At 41.7% G+C, this 12159-nt stretch overlaps 1 protein-coding gene and 1 long non-coding RNA gene across 2 annotated transcripts in view; one reads left to right on the forward strand and one right to left on the reverse strand.

Annotated features, from left to right (window-relative positions):
- The first annotated feature begins 2021 nt into the window (after positions 1-2021).
- Positions 2022-6093, forward strand: LOC135984268 (uncharacterized). Its single transcript, XR_010602184.1, has 2 exons — positions 2022-2146; positions 3082-6093. It is a non-coding gene; the product is annotated as an uncharacterized LOC135984268 (long non-coding RNA).
- Positions 6094-10256: 4163 nt separating this feature from the next.
- THBS4 (thrombospondin 4) overlaps positions 10257-12159 on the reverse strand; it is a 66161-nt gene continuing 64258 nt past the window's right edge. Inside the window, exon 22 of the mRNA XM_008174614.4 lies at positions 10257-10476. Within this exon, the coding sequence (XP_008172836.1) occupies positions 10415-10476 (62 nt within the window). The 3' untranslated portion in view covers positions 10257-10414. The remainder of the gene's footprint in view (positions 10477-12159) is intronic.

Below are 12159 nucleotides of genomic sequence, written 5' to 3' on the forward strand. Positions count from 1 at the left end.
GCCTTGACTTTTTTTATATTTCTGACTCCCAACTGTCCAATCCCTTGTTAATATGCATTATTGTATTTCCCACATCTGAAATGGAAATGCCCAGAAATGAGGCATATCTATGTATCCCAGATATGTCAGTTGGAACAGAACACTTGGCTTGGATTACTGAGGACTGTCATGATGATTCAATCTCTAACATGGGAGGAAGCTTTCTAGCTTGGAAGTAGACCTTAAACCCACTAACCTTACTAATAGTTATGGTTTTTAATGTGAGTTAAAGCTTTTCCACATCTGTCAAAACACACAGTTTTTGAAGTTATTTCAAACATATTGACTTATTTCCCCAAGTTGTTTTTCCTGCTCTGACTACTGTTATCATAAGCCATTTGCACAAATCTCTTAACAACTGCTGTTGTCAGTCTTGAAATCTTTTCAGCATTTTAACAAGGCTTTAGAAGTTCTGATAAGTCAAAGATGGGGGGGAGGGTGCAGTCCTGTAGTTGTATGTTTGCCAAAGAATTCTCAATCCGAAGCTTAGACAAATTTTGGAAAACTATAAGGAAATCATGTAATGTTACTCATACCTTAATTTTATTTTTCTCCTAATGAAATATATCCAGATGCTTAGATGTTATTGGGCAGTAGTTGTGAGCCTGACGTGAAGAAAATTAATTTGTTAGAGATACTTTCAGCTTGAGCTTAGTACCAAAATTTAGAATATAAAACTCCAGAAAATATTTACAAGAAATTTAATAAGGTCCATTGTACTGCTTTATTTCCCACAAATTGAAGTTTAATTTTCCATGCCATTTCCAAAAACGGGATGCAAAATATCCAAAACTTTAAACATTTTTTTAAAAAAACATTTTCAAATGTTTAGTCTTTTTTTAAAGTTCTTTTTAATATTTCAAATAAGCTTTTTTTATCTCTTGGTGAACTTTAAAAAAAAAAAAAAAAAAGAATGTTTGTATTCCAATAACATGGATGTTTTCTAGTTTAAGCTTTTTTAACTGTTTGTGAATGTTATGATATGTAGCAACTTTAAGACTGTTTTGAAGTTTGTAAGCTGTTAATGATTTCAGAATTTAAAAACAATTTCTTAATTGTAAAATCAACTGTAAATAGTTTTGTCTTTTTAAAGCATGTTAATGGCTTTTCAAGAAACATTTCCTTGATATGTTGAGTGTAAGTTGTTATGGTTTTAATGTTTATTAGACCAATAAAGTTCTGCCTGTTTGAAATTACAATGAATTGTTTTACATGTACAAAGTTTTTTTTATTAAATTATGCAGTTAGTTTTCTAAAAGTTTGTATTGTATTTAGTTCTTTAGTAGATACATATTTAGGGCATAACTGGCTGAGGAAAATTTTCATTTTTATTAGATTTTTTTTGTTTGGGAATTTCTGAAGTCTGTCCTGCAGTAATGTATGGACTTCATAGCTATTGCCAGTTATATGGGCTGGTCTGTTTATCTGTTAGACATGTGACATTCACTCATGCTCCACCAGAATATGATCTGATAGTCATGACAGATTTGTCAGTGGAATCTGGTCAAATGATTGTCAAATGAATGACGATGAGATTGCAATTACAATGCCCTTCTTTTGAAACAGTGTTTTTAGCTTATATGTGTGTGCGAAGTTAGGTGCTGATATAATCCTTTTTAAAGATGGGTAGGCCGAAGCAGAGTGATTCATTTAACCCAAGATTGGTTTGTTGTGCAATCATAAAACTGAACGTAGAAAACGAAGTTCTACTTCACTGTTCTATCCAGACTATTCCTAGGTCTAAAGGCTACCTCTAAAGCTGAACAGAAACCACGCTGCTCACTAGTTAGTAACATTTTCTGGTCTGTACAGTTTTTGTACCACTAACTATATTGACTATATAGAACAGTTAAAACAGTAGTGGGATGTTGGTGCGAGAGAGTTGTGCTTCTTTAACTCACTTCTTTAAACTGCTATAGCTACAATCACACACAAACTCTGTTGATATTCTAAGATACCTGCATTTTGATTTCTTTTTTTGTAGTGCGGTGTTCTGATTGCCTTTTCTGGCCAATATTATTCACCCACTCCTCTGCCTGGCTACTTGGCAGAACATTTTTCATGATTGAATAGATCCTGTGCGTCCGTGGTGGGCCAAGCTGAGCAGGTGAGTGCTTCCCAAAGGAGAATGTGAAAAGAACACGTCTGTACCAGGACCTTTAGTAAGGGAAGAGTTTTGATTTGCAGATCCAGGGCTTGATCCTGCCCTGGCGTAGATCATCCCTGAAAATGGGCCCCTGTGCAGAGGAACCTTTCTGGCTAGCAGAGAGCTGTGGTGAAGGTGCTACACCAGCCCCACTCCAGTTCCAATTCAATCCCTGGTCTGCCTCCTATGCCAGGAATTGGGAGTGCACTGCACTATCGATATACTCTGTTCTCCAGGAACCAGAGGGATCCATGGGAAGCAGAGAATAAGGCAGAGCACTAGGCTACTCTAACTTAGGCCCTTCCCAGCCCTGGTGTACCTGCCCCCAGAGTGTGGTGAGCACAAAGAGGGTGAATGCCTCAAGCATAGGAATAGAATAAACGATCAGTCTTTGGGGTCTCAAGGCTGTGGCAGCACAGCTCTCTTGAATGTGGGGTGCCTGTAGATGTCCAGATGTAGCCCAGCTTACTCTTTTTCTAACTGAACATTTCTAGCCTCCTTCATTGCAATGAGAGCTTTAAAAATATCCCTAATGTTCAGTTTGTCATGCGAGCTTTTCCTACAGTTGCCCTTCTGGTCCCATGAAGTCGATGGCCTCGGCTCCTTCAATTCTTTGGCGAGCTCCTAAATATTTTGTGGGGGGAGTACTGCTGCGTCTGCTCTGGTGGTGACAGGGCTGCTGTGAGATCCCACTCAGATCTTCTCATTCTGACTCTGATGCTACTTCTGAGGCCTTGTTGAAGTCACTTAATCTCTTGGTCTTGTTTCTAACTCTAAAATGGGGGTATATCAACTTTTCTTGTGGGGTGCTGGGACGGTCTTTGCTGTCTTGTTTCCCCAAGCCATCCCATCTAAACTGTTCTTCCTTTCTAATTTGTCTTCTGTACTTTTTCCAGTTGGTGGCTGAGGGAAGCAACTGCTGACTTAAGAACGTGAAGGCTTGCTGAAGAAAATAATACAATTCTGTTAACTCCTGTTTAGTGCCAGCCAACTGAGTGCTTTCCACCTCTGCTCCCATAATCACTTGCATCTGTTTGAGCATGTCCTACCTGCACACTGCCCCTTGGTGCCTGTCACATACTTGTATGGACCCACTAGGTGTCATTACTGCTGTGTCAACAACAATGAGACTAAATCGAGCTGCTGGCTCTTGTACTGAAGCTGTTCTTGTAGTAGATCAAAGGGAATGGTAACGTTTAACCCCTAGAATATTTATACCAAGGAGGAATGTAATTTTTCGAGGCCATCAAAGGCAGAATTTTGCTGTTGCAGCTGTGTAGCCACCAAGAAATGTATTGCATTTCATATAATCCAACTTGCAGCCCGGCACAACTTCTTTCCCAAGCTAAGCGCAAAGATACTAACCCTCATTTTACTGACAACAGCCCTGAGGGCTAAATTAGGGACATAACCCCTTCCTAGCCCGCTGCTATGTCTACACTACAAAATTATGTTGACCTAACTTACATTGGCATACAGCCACCGCAGTTATTAAATTGCTTGTGTGCGTGCACACTTGGCTCCTTGTGTCAGCAGTGTGCGCTCTCACCAGGAGCGCTTGTGTCGATTGTATTGTCACTGTGGGGCAATGTGGGATGGCTCTGGAGGCCAGTAACAGTTGACATAAGCAACGCGTGTCTACACTGACCCTGTCTCGATCTAATTACATCAACCGTGACGCTCTGCTGATCAGAGGTGTTGTTACTAAATCGGCACGGAGAGGCACTTAGGTCAACGGGAGCCAAATTTAAGTGAAGACACTTCCACAACTAGGTTGATGCAAGGCAGCTTATGTCCGCCTAACCCTGTAGTGTAGATCAGGCCTCGGTGTCTGTGGTTAGCTTGGAAAGAAGTGCCACACTGCATGCTGGGGTGCTGTGCAACACGTTCCTTTGTGACTATACTGTTGCATCAGCAGAATTTTTTGCCTCTGATTGCCAGGAAAGATAACACTCCCCCTTGGTATGAACATGCTGATTAAATGTTCCCATTCCCATTGAGCTGTACTACACTAACAGCTGCAGTACAAAGTCTCTGAAGCCGCTTTTAATTTAGTAAGTATTCATTAAGAAAAATATTAATTTTAGCTTTGCTTGTCTGTGCAAACATGGCAATCTGGAAACTATGGAACTGTAACAGTGGAGAGGTTATTAGTACCCTTAGTGGTCAGTATTGGGACCATATTTCCAGCTATAAACACTCCCTGCCCTCTTTTCCATTTCGCAAGAGACAAGACCTTGCGCTGGATGGAATTTCCCTAAGCAGCATATTTCAAATTTCCCCTGAATTCATGAAACCAAGAGTTCTTGCTTACTTCCCGTTTTCAAACCAAATAACGTGGTATCAGTTGTGAGAAATGTCTTTAATTTTCAGCTATTTTCCTCTTGGGGAAAATCTGGAAAAATACTGACTTTCTTCAGTCATACGTTTGTGACAGATGCCTGCACCATAGTTAATACCATGACTGAACAGCGGGGGGCCAGTCAAGCACAGCTAGAAAGAAACTTTTAACCAAAGCTTTTTGACAAAACGTTAATGCAAACAGATCTAGCTGATGTAACGGAGTAGCTGGTGAAAGCACTAATGGCAGCCCCAAGTATTCAAAAACCTTGAGTCAGACCTCAAAATCATGATTGGCTTAAATCATGAGGGGTTTTTAAAAAAAAAAAAATACATTCTGCGGGTTTTATTTGCCTTGTTTGCGCCTTTAGGGTGTACTCCAATCACATTTTCGAAGCGTCTCTCTACAACTATGAGTTATGGCACTTATAGGGGTTATAGTGGATCACAAATTGTATTTGAGTCAACAAGGTGATGCAGTTGTCATAGGTAAGACACAGGAGGTAGTTGTCATGCTTTACTTGGCACTGGTGAGGGCTCAGCTGGAGTGGTGTGTCCAGTTCTGGGTGCCGCACTTTAGGAAAGATGTGAACAAATTGGAGGGAGTCCATAGGACAGCAACAAAAATGATAAAAGGTTTAGGAAAGCTGATCTCTGAGGAAAGGTTAAAAAAAAATCTGCATGTTCAGTCTTTAGTAAAGACTGAGGAGGGACCTGATAGCAGTTTTCTAATATGTTAAGGTCTGTAGTAAAGAGGGTGGTGATCAGTTCTCTATGTGCAGTGAAGGTAGGACAAGAAACAATGGGCTTAATCTGAAGCCAGGAAGATTTAGGTTAGATATCAGGAGAAACTTTCTAACTATAAGGATAGTTAAGCAGTGAAGTAGGTTACCAAAGGAGGCTGTAGAATCCCTGTCATTGATAGTCTCTTAGAACAGGTTAAATACCTGTCAGGGATGGTCTAGGTATACTTGGTCCTGCCTCAGCCTGCTAGATAACCTCTCAAGGTCCCTTCCTGCCCTACATTTCTAGGATTCTATGAGGGCTAGAAACTTACCATCTCTAAATGAAAGCTGAGATTCTCATGGAATCTCTTGACCCCTGGAGCTTCAAGAAAAGCATGAACTATCATGAGACTTGATTAAAATCGTGAGTTGACAACGCTTTGAAACTCAAGGCTTATGATGACTACCTCTTGGTTTTGTATTTAAGTTTAAAATGTCAAGTAGCCGGCTATGTTTGAGATGTGTGAAAAAGTTTGGCGTTTGTGGGCCTGTGGTGGCTTAGCTGGAGGAACTTATAGAAATGTTAGGGAAGAAGGGCCAAACTTCCACAAGTAGTATTGTACTATTTCCTCTGCAAAAGTTAGTAAATATAATACTAAAAAGAGGCAAATGTCAGTTCTCTTGTGAAGAGAGATTGTGCCAAATATGGAGACTAACTCAGTCCTTTAAGTGTAAAACGGGGATTCTAATTCTTCACCGCAAAATCTCAGTGCAGCCCTATCTCTGAATTTACTACTGCTATTTCCAGAATTCTGCATATTCCTATTAAAGAGAAATCCTGGCTGCTTTGGTTTGATAATTTGTACTTAATCTTCCTTGAAGGTCTGTGGGGAACTGAAGCTTCTGACATCTATTTGCAGTGGTATTTTACCATTTGTCATGTTAATGAAAAAGTTAACATAACTTGTGGCACTGACCATGAGATCTTTGATCCTGGGGTAATCACATGGTGGCCATCTGAGAACGCGAAGTGCTTTCCAGGGGGTACTTTCATTTAAGTAGAATTTACCTTCACAACACCCATGTGAGAAAAATGATTAGGCCCATTTTACAGATGTGGAACTGTAACTTGGATTTTGACTTGCCAAAGGTATAAGACAGGAATACAACTCAGATCTCCTGACTCATTCTGAGTTTTATCCACAGAACCATCCTTCATCCTTTAAAACTGAAAGGTTTCAGCATTTCCACTTTGATGCAAAGGTTGGAAGAATGAAAGTGGGGAAAATAATTCTGCTGCCCAAGTAGGAAAGCAAATTCTTCATTTGTCCTGCTGCGCTTGCCCAACTTCATATCATCCCCGTGCTCTGTTTAACTTCTCAAGCCTGCAACGGTGCAGTCAGAAAGTTCCCCTCTCATTTTTCTTCCCCAAATGAGCATTGGGTATTGCTGGCAGAATGCAGACAGGGTGATTCAAGTTTTTAAGTTGGTGTGTTAGTGCCCAAATCGGCAACCAAATCCCAGCAATCAGTGTCCATAACACATCCTTCTGGTAGCTTCAGCTGTAGACTTTAATCTTCATGTCTCCTGTGAAAACTTTTGTGCAGTGTTGCTGATGCAGAATTCCTGCCACATTCCACCCCACTGACGGCAACTTTTCCATGGCTGTGTATTTGCAAGTCTGGGTAGTTACATGGCCATGGATTTGAATCCTCAGATTTCTCTCAAGGGGAATAAAAGTCACCATCTGCATAGGTCTGTGAATTGATTAAGGAAGAGCGTCTGTACGGACTTGAAGAGTAGAAAGCCCTGCACTAGGTACTGTAGGGCGTGGGATCTAGGAGACTAGCCCCATTCTAAGGAAAATACTATTGGTGCGCTAACTTTTAGGCTACTAGGGGACTAATTTTCCTTGGTGTAACTCTGACACCAATCCAGATAAATTTGGCCTGGTGGCAAATCTCCAAAGACGATGGTATAAGCGCCAAAGTAGTTCAGTTGCTGTGTGTCCTGTGGCAGCATCACGAGTGGCTAAACAGTCCGGTTCTCGAATGGCAGTCCTTGCCACAAATAGTGCAGGCATGAAGTGCACCGCCAGAGGATGAAGCTAGCACACAACTAGTGCTTGAGGCCAGCTGCGCTTTCCTCTCTCTCTCTCTCTCTCTCTCTCTCTCACATCTCTTCAGTCTCTGACTCCCTGGCATAGCGCAGGACTCCAACATAGCCAGTTGCTAGCTGCATCTCCCTAGATTGTGGGGTTGATGTTGAAAGTTTTCAAATCCTTCTCGCAAACGTCCTTGAGCCTGAGCTTTGGTTGGCCCAGTAGTTTTGGCATCGCAAGTTCTCCACATAGGAGATCCTTTGGAATGCGTCCATAGTCTATCCAGTGACCAGCTGACCAAGCTAAGGGAGACATCTGTGTTTGTGTGTAGTGACTAGACTTGGCAATTTTGCTTTCTGAGGTGTCAAACTTTGTTTTTTCACGAGTGGAAGGTGTTTTGCTTTCCTTCATGCCTGCTGCAAGTGGGCCAGGTCTCACCACCATATAGCAGCATGCTCAAAAGGCATAGCTGGTAGATCTGTATCCTGATGTTCAATGTTAGTTTCCTGTGATTCTACATGTGCTTGGTCAGTTGACAGAATGTGGTAGCTGCTTTTCTGATGTGAGAATTAAGTTAGTCATCTTGAGATAAGTTATCAAATACAGTTGATCCTAGATTGCAGAACTTTGTGCACAATTTCTAGCATGGTGTTAGCTATTGACATCTCTGGTGCAGCAAACATGTCTTGTGCCATAAACATTGTCTTCTTTAGACTATTAGTCCAGATTCATAACAAGTTGTCACAACACCACTGAAAAGTTGTTGAAGCTCCTCTTCATTGTACGTGATGAGCTCTGTGGTGTTGGCAAAATAAAATAGTTCTCTTAGCAGCAGATGACTGACTTTGCTTTTTGCTCTAAAGTGTGCAATGCTGAAGAGTTTTCCATCTGATCGTGGATGGAGATGTATGCCCTCGGTGCTAGATGAGAAGCATGCCGAAGCGGCAGAGAAGAAAATACCGAAGAGTGTTGGTGCCAAAACATATCCCTGTTTGACACCACTGTGGATTAGACTAATCCCAATCATACTGGAAAGTAGCCTTCATGCCATCATAGAAGGATTGAATCACAGTGAGGAGAATTGGAGTGGGGTAGGGGAACCAGTTCTCTCTAGCAATTGAAAAAGACCTTTCTTCTGCCCAGGTCAAAAGCCCTTGTAAGATCTACGAAGGCCACATAAAAAGGTTTTTCCTTGTTCTTGACACTTTTCTTGCAGTTGCCTCAATGCAAAGAGCATGTCAATAATAGATCTACTGGCATGGAAGCTGCACTGATTCTCTGCATAAACACGTTCAGCAAGAACTTGCAGTCTTTTGAGAAGGCCTTGCGCGAACACCTTGCCAGCAGCACTAAGAACTTATTCTGCAGTTGTTCCAATCACTCCAATCTCCTTTGTTTTTATACGTTTTGATGTTCGTATCCTTTATGGCTTGTGGTACCCCACCTGCCTGCCAGCTGGCAAGCGAGACATTGTGCTGATGCTTAAGCACAACCTGTCCTCATTTGTGTAATACCTTGGAGTCTGGCTGGTCCCTAAAGTTTTTAGCCAGGCTGCTAGGAGATGAGGGAAAGGCATTTTCTAACCTTTGGGGAACATGATGGGACTCCTGAAAACTCCATACTCTCTGACCCCTCCCTCCATCTATTGTTCATAAGATGACTAATCTCCCCAATAGCCTTAATCACTCTCATTAGGAACCCATTGAAGGAGAGGAAAGGAGATGGTCTCATGTGAAGCTGTAGGAGTGAGACTATAGGTAGCAGTAGGGAGCGAAGCAGGGATCCTGGGAGGATGAAGGAATGGGGGGGAGGGCAGAGGAACAGAGACGAGCTTTATTCCTCTTCTGTCCCCCAGTAAAGAGCCCAGAGGATGAATATCCTGGTCTTTAGTGCTCGTAGGGTTAAGTTTTTCTAAGAAATATGAACGCCTTGTTTTCGTTTCCCTCCAATGGAATGGATCCTAGCCAAGAGAACGACCCAAGATTTTAATAGGATTCTTCCTACAAGGGTGGTAGGGAGTGTATGGATTTTTTTGGTATAGCATTCAGAGGAAGAGTGAGAAACCCGTGACCATGCCTTCAGCCGTCTTGTGATTTAGACTTAACCCCTCCACAAAGGAGAAATCTTCCGTATCTGTAGAAATTTCGCTGGCGTGTATGGATTAAATGCTGCCATCTTGTGGGCAGTTAAAATAAATTCCTATCTGCATGAGGCATTTCTCTTAATGCTGTTGTTTTGAAGATTTTTCCAAAGTGACTCAAATAGGCCAGCACAGCAACTTTAAGACAGACCATTCTACATGCTGATTTGTATTCTGAACAGACACACACAATCGGTGAATGTTTAACTACATAAATTACTTCCACACATGGAGCACACAACTGAGAGGGTCTGTTGTTAACACTGCTTCCCAGGAACCTTGGAGAACTGAAGCGCTAGAGCCTGAGGCTATGCCCCATTGTTTGTGGAATTAGTTTCAGATATTTCTGTGAGTAGACAGCTGGATTTTCATGGATGACATTAGAAGGAAAAGTTAGACTAAATCAGGAACAATTCTCAGAGTAGTCCATTAGGGAGTGGTCTGGAATAGTCCATGGGAAAGGGTGGGACCCGATCCTTTCTCTCTGAAGACACTAAAAACTAGACTGGAAAAGAGAGTGAGAAGAGCTACCCATGGAGAACAAACCTGCTGTGACGGGAGTATAGACTAGATAACCTAAGAGTTTGCTTCAAACTTGGACTTCTACAGCTCTGAGAACCACTGATCATTTCATGCTGGTTACATCCTTTGTTTTATGTGTGCACTCGTGCAAAGTAGTGCCTCCCAGTTCATAGCCAAGCGCTTTTATACTAAACTCCATGAGGCAGCATGCCAAGCAATTTCCAAAGACACTGAAGCCCCAGACTATTTTATCTCCTTTTTATTTTCATATTTACATATAAGTCTGACAGTTATATCAATCACAAGGAGCTGCAGTGTGCACTCTTACAAAAAAAAAATCATATAAGGATTTAAAGTATTGCTTTACTGTTTGAAATAGCAACGTCCGTTTGCTTTCTGTGTTAAATATCTCCAACTCCAAGCTGCTGAGCTTGAAATTCCTGAAAGTCCTCTGGGAGGGTGTCTGAAAACAAGAAAATATGCAAAGTTTAGTCTTCTTCCTATGTAGCTGATGAGTGTTTAGAACTAGAGCACTGTGGATAATTGGGAATGAATAGCTTATTGGCTAAATGATGCCTTCTTTTCTAATCAGAATTGCCTCTAAGCAGAATGCGGAAGTTCCAAGCTGAATTTTTAATTTGCTGAATCATTTCTGTGAATAACTTTTGAGTTGCAGATCATTCAAGAATTGGGCATAGTTTCTCTTTGCACTGTGTGGACTAGATAAGAGTGATTGGTTGTGTAACAAACCACAGCAGGGAAAATAGTGACTGAACAAGCACCTCATAATTTGCTGTCTGTGATGATTCAAGCTGAAGGTATTTGTGGGCTAATAAAGGCTGAGTGGTCAAATGCTTGCTGCGAGGGAACACGAAAGAGCTGGTTGTGGGAATGGGGTGGAACTAAAATACTCTCTCAAATTCAGCAAATAGTCACAAGCAGTTTTTTTCCTACTCTGCCCAGCTGTCTTTAGAGTGTCATGAAGAATATGTCTATCTCTTGGTTTTAAATACCATGCAGGATTTATCAGTCTGTGCCCACTGAGTGTGAGGCAGTGGATTAAAAGTCCTTGAAGTTGAACTTCAAAATCACATTTGTCTGAAAACGTCCTATTACAAACTGCACCTGAAGGACTGAACACAAAGAGACAAGAAGGAAAATATTTGTTTTGTTTACTTTGTGTCTGTCAGAACTTTGCACATTCAGCTGCACTGCTTCCTGTCTACAGGCAGCCAGAGTCCCCTGTTGGGGTGGGCTTTTCACACAGCTGCAGGCAAGGGAACATTAAAACAATAATAAAATATTTAAAAACTGGCAGGTCAATGTTGCCAAAATGACTGTAGTTCCTTTGGTTGGAGATTGACTAGTTTCAAGTGAACAGTGTCCCCTTAAACCCTTGTGCCAAATCCCATGGCTTCTCACTTAAAGCTCCTGGGAGTTGGTACAAAAGCACATAGCTGAATGAACAGTCTGAGGCCCTCAGCTGTACTGGGCTTCAGACCCATGCCCTGACCTAAGCCAAAAAAAGAACAGGAGTACTTGTGACACCTTAGAGACTAACAAATTTATTAGAGCATAAGCTTTTGTGGGCTACAAACCACTTCTTTGGATGCATATTGTGAGAGTTGGCAGCGCTGCTATTTCCATAAGGGAAGGTACTGCTGCATATGTGGCAATAGTGCTTTTGCTATGGAAAAGTCCGTGATTAGCTCGGGAAGCAGGGCTGCTGCCAAGCAGAGCCTGTCAGTTTTGAACCTTTTTTCTACAAGTGCTAAAGCTGGGGGGGAGGAGCGGGGGAGGAGTAATGCTTTGTGGAAAATCAAACATCTAATCTTAAGAACTCTTCTCACTTCATGACAGTGCCAATTACACTTGCCACCCCGGGTCTTTCACTTGAATCACAACATTTCTGAGCACAGCAATTTGCTTTGTCATTGAAACTAAAGGCAGAGCGGTTGCAGCAAAGGCCAGCAGCTCTGAGAGCCTGCTTCACTCATTCTAAGCTGGCAACTCATTAAACATGCAACATGTCACCTTGGGACTAGTTCTGGGCCGGAGATTTGGATTTAAATGTTTAATTCCACAAAATGTAAGTTACTAGCTCAGTCAGTATTTGCTCACTGCAATATTGGCTAACTGGCTTTTC

The sequence above is a fragment of the Chrysemys picta genome, chromosome 6, assembly GCF_011386835.1.
Source record: "Chrysemys picta bellii isolate R12L10 chromosome 6, ASM1138683v2, whole genome shotgun sequence".
In the NCBI taxonomy this organism is placed as follows: Eukaryota; Metazoa; Chordata; order Testudines; family Emydidae; genus Chrysemys; species Chrysemys picta.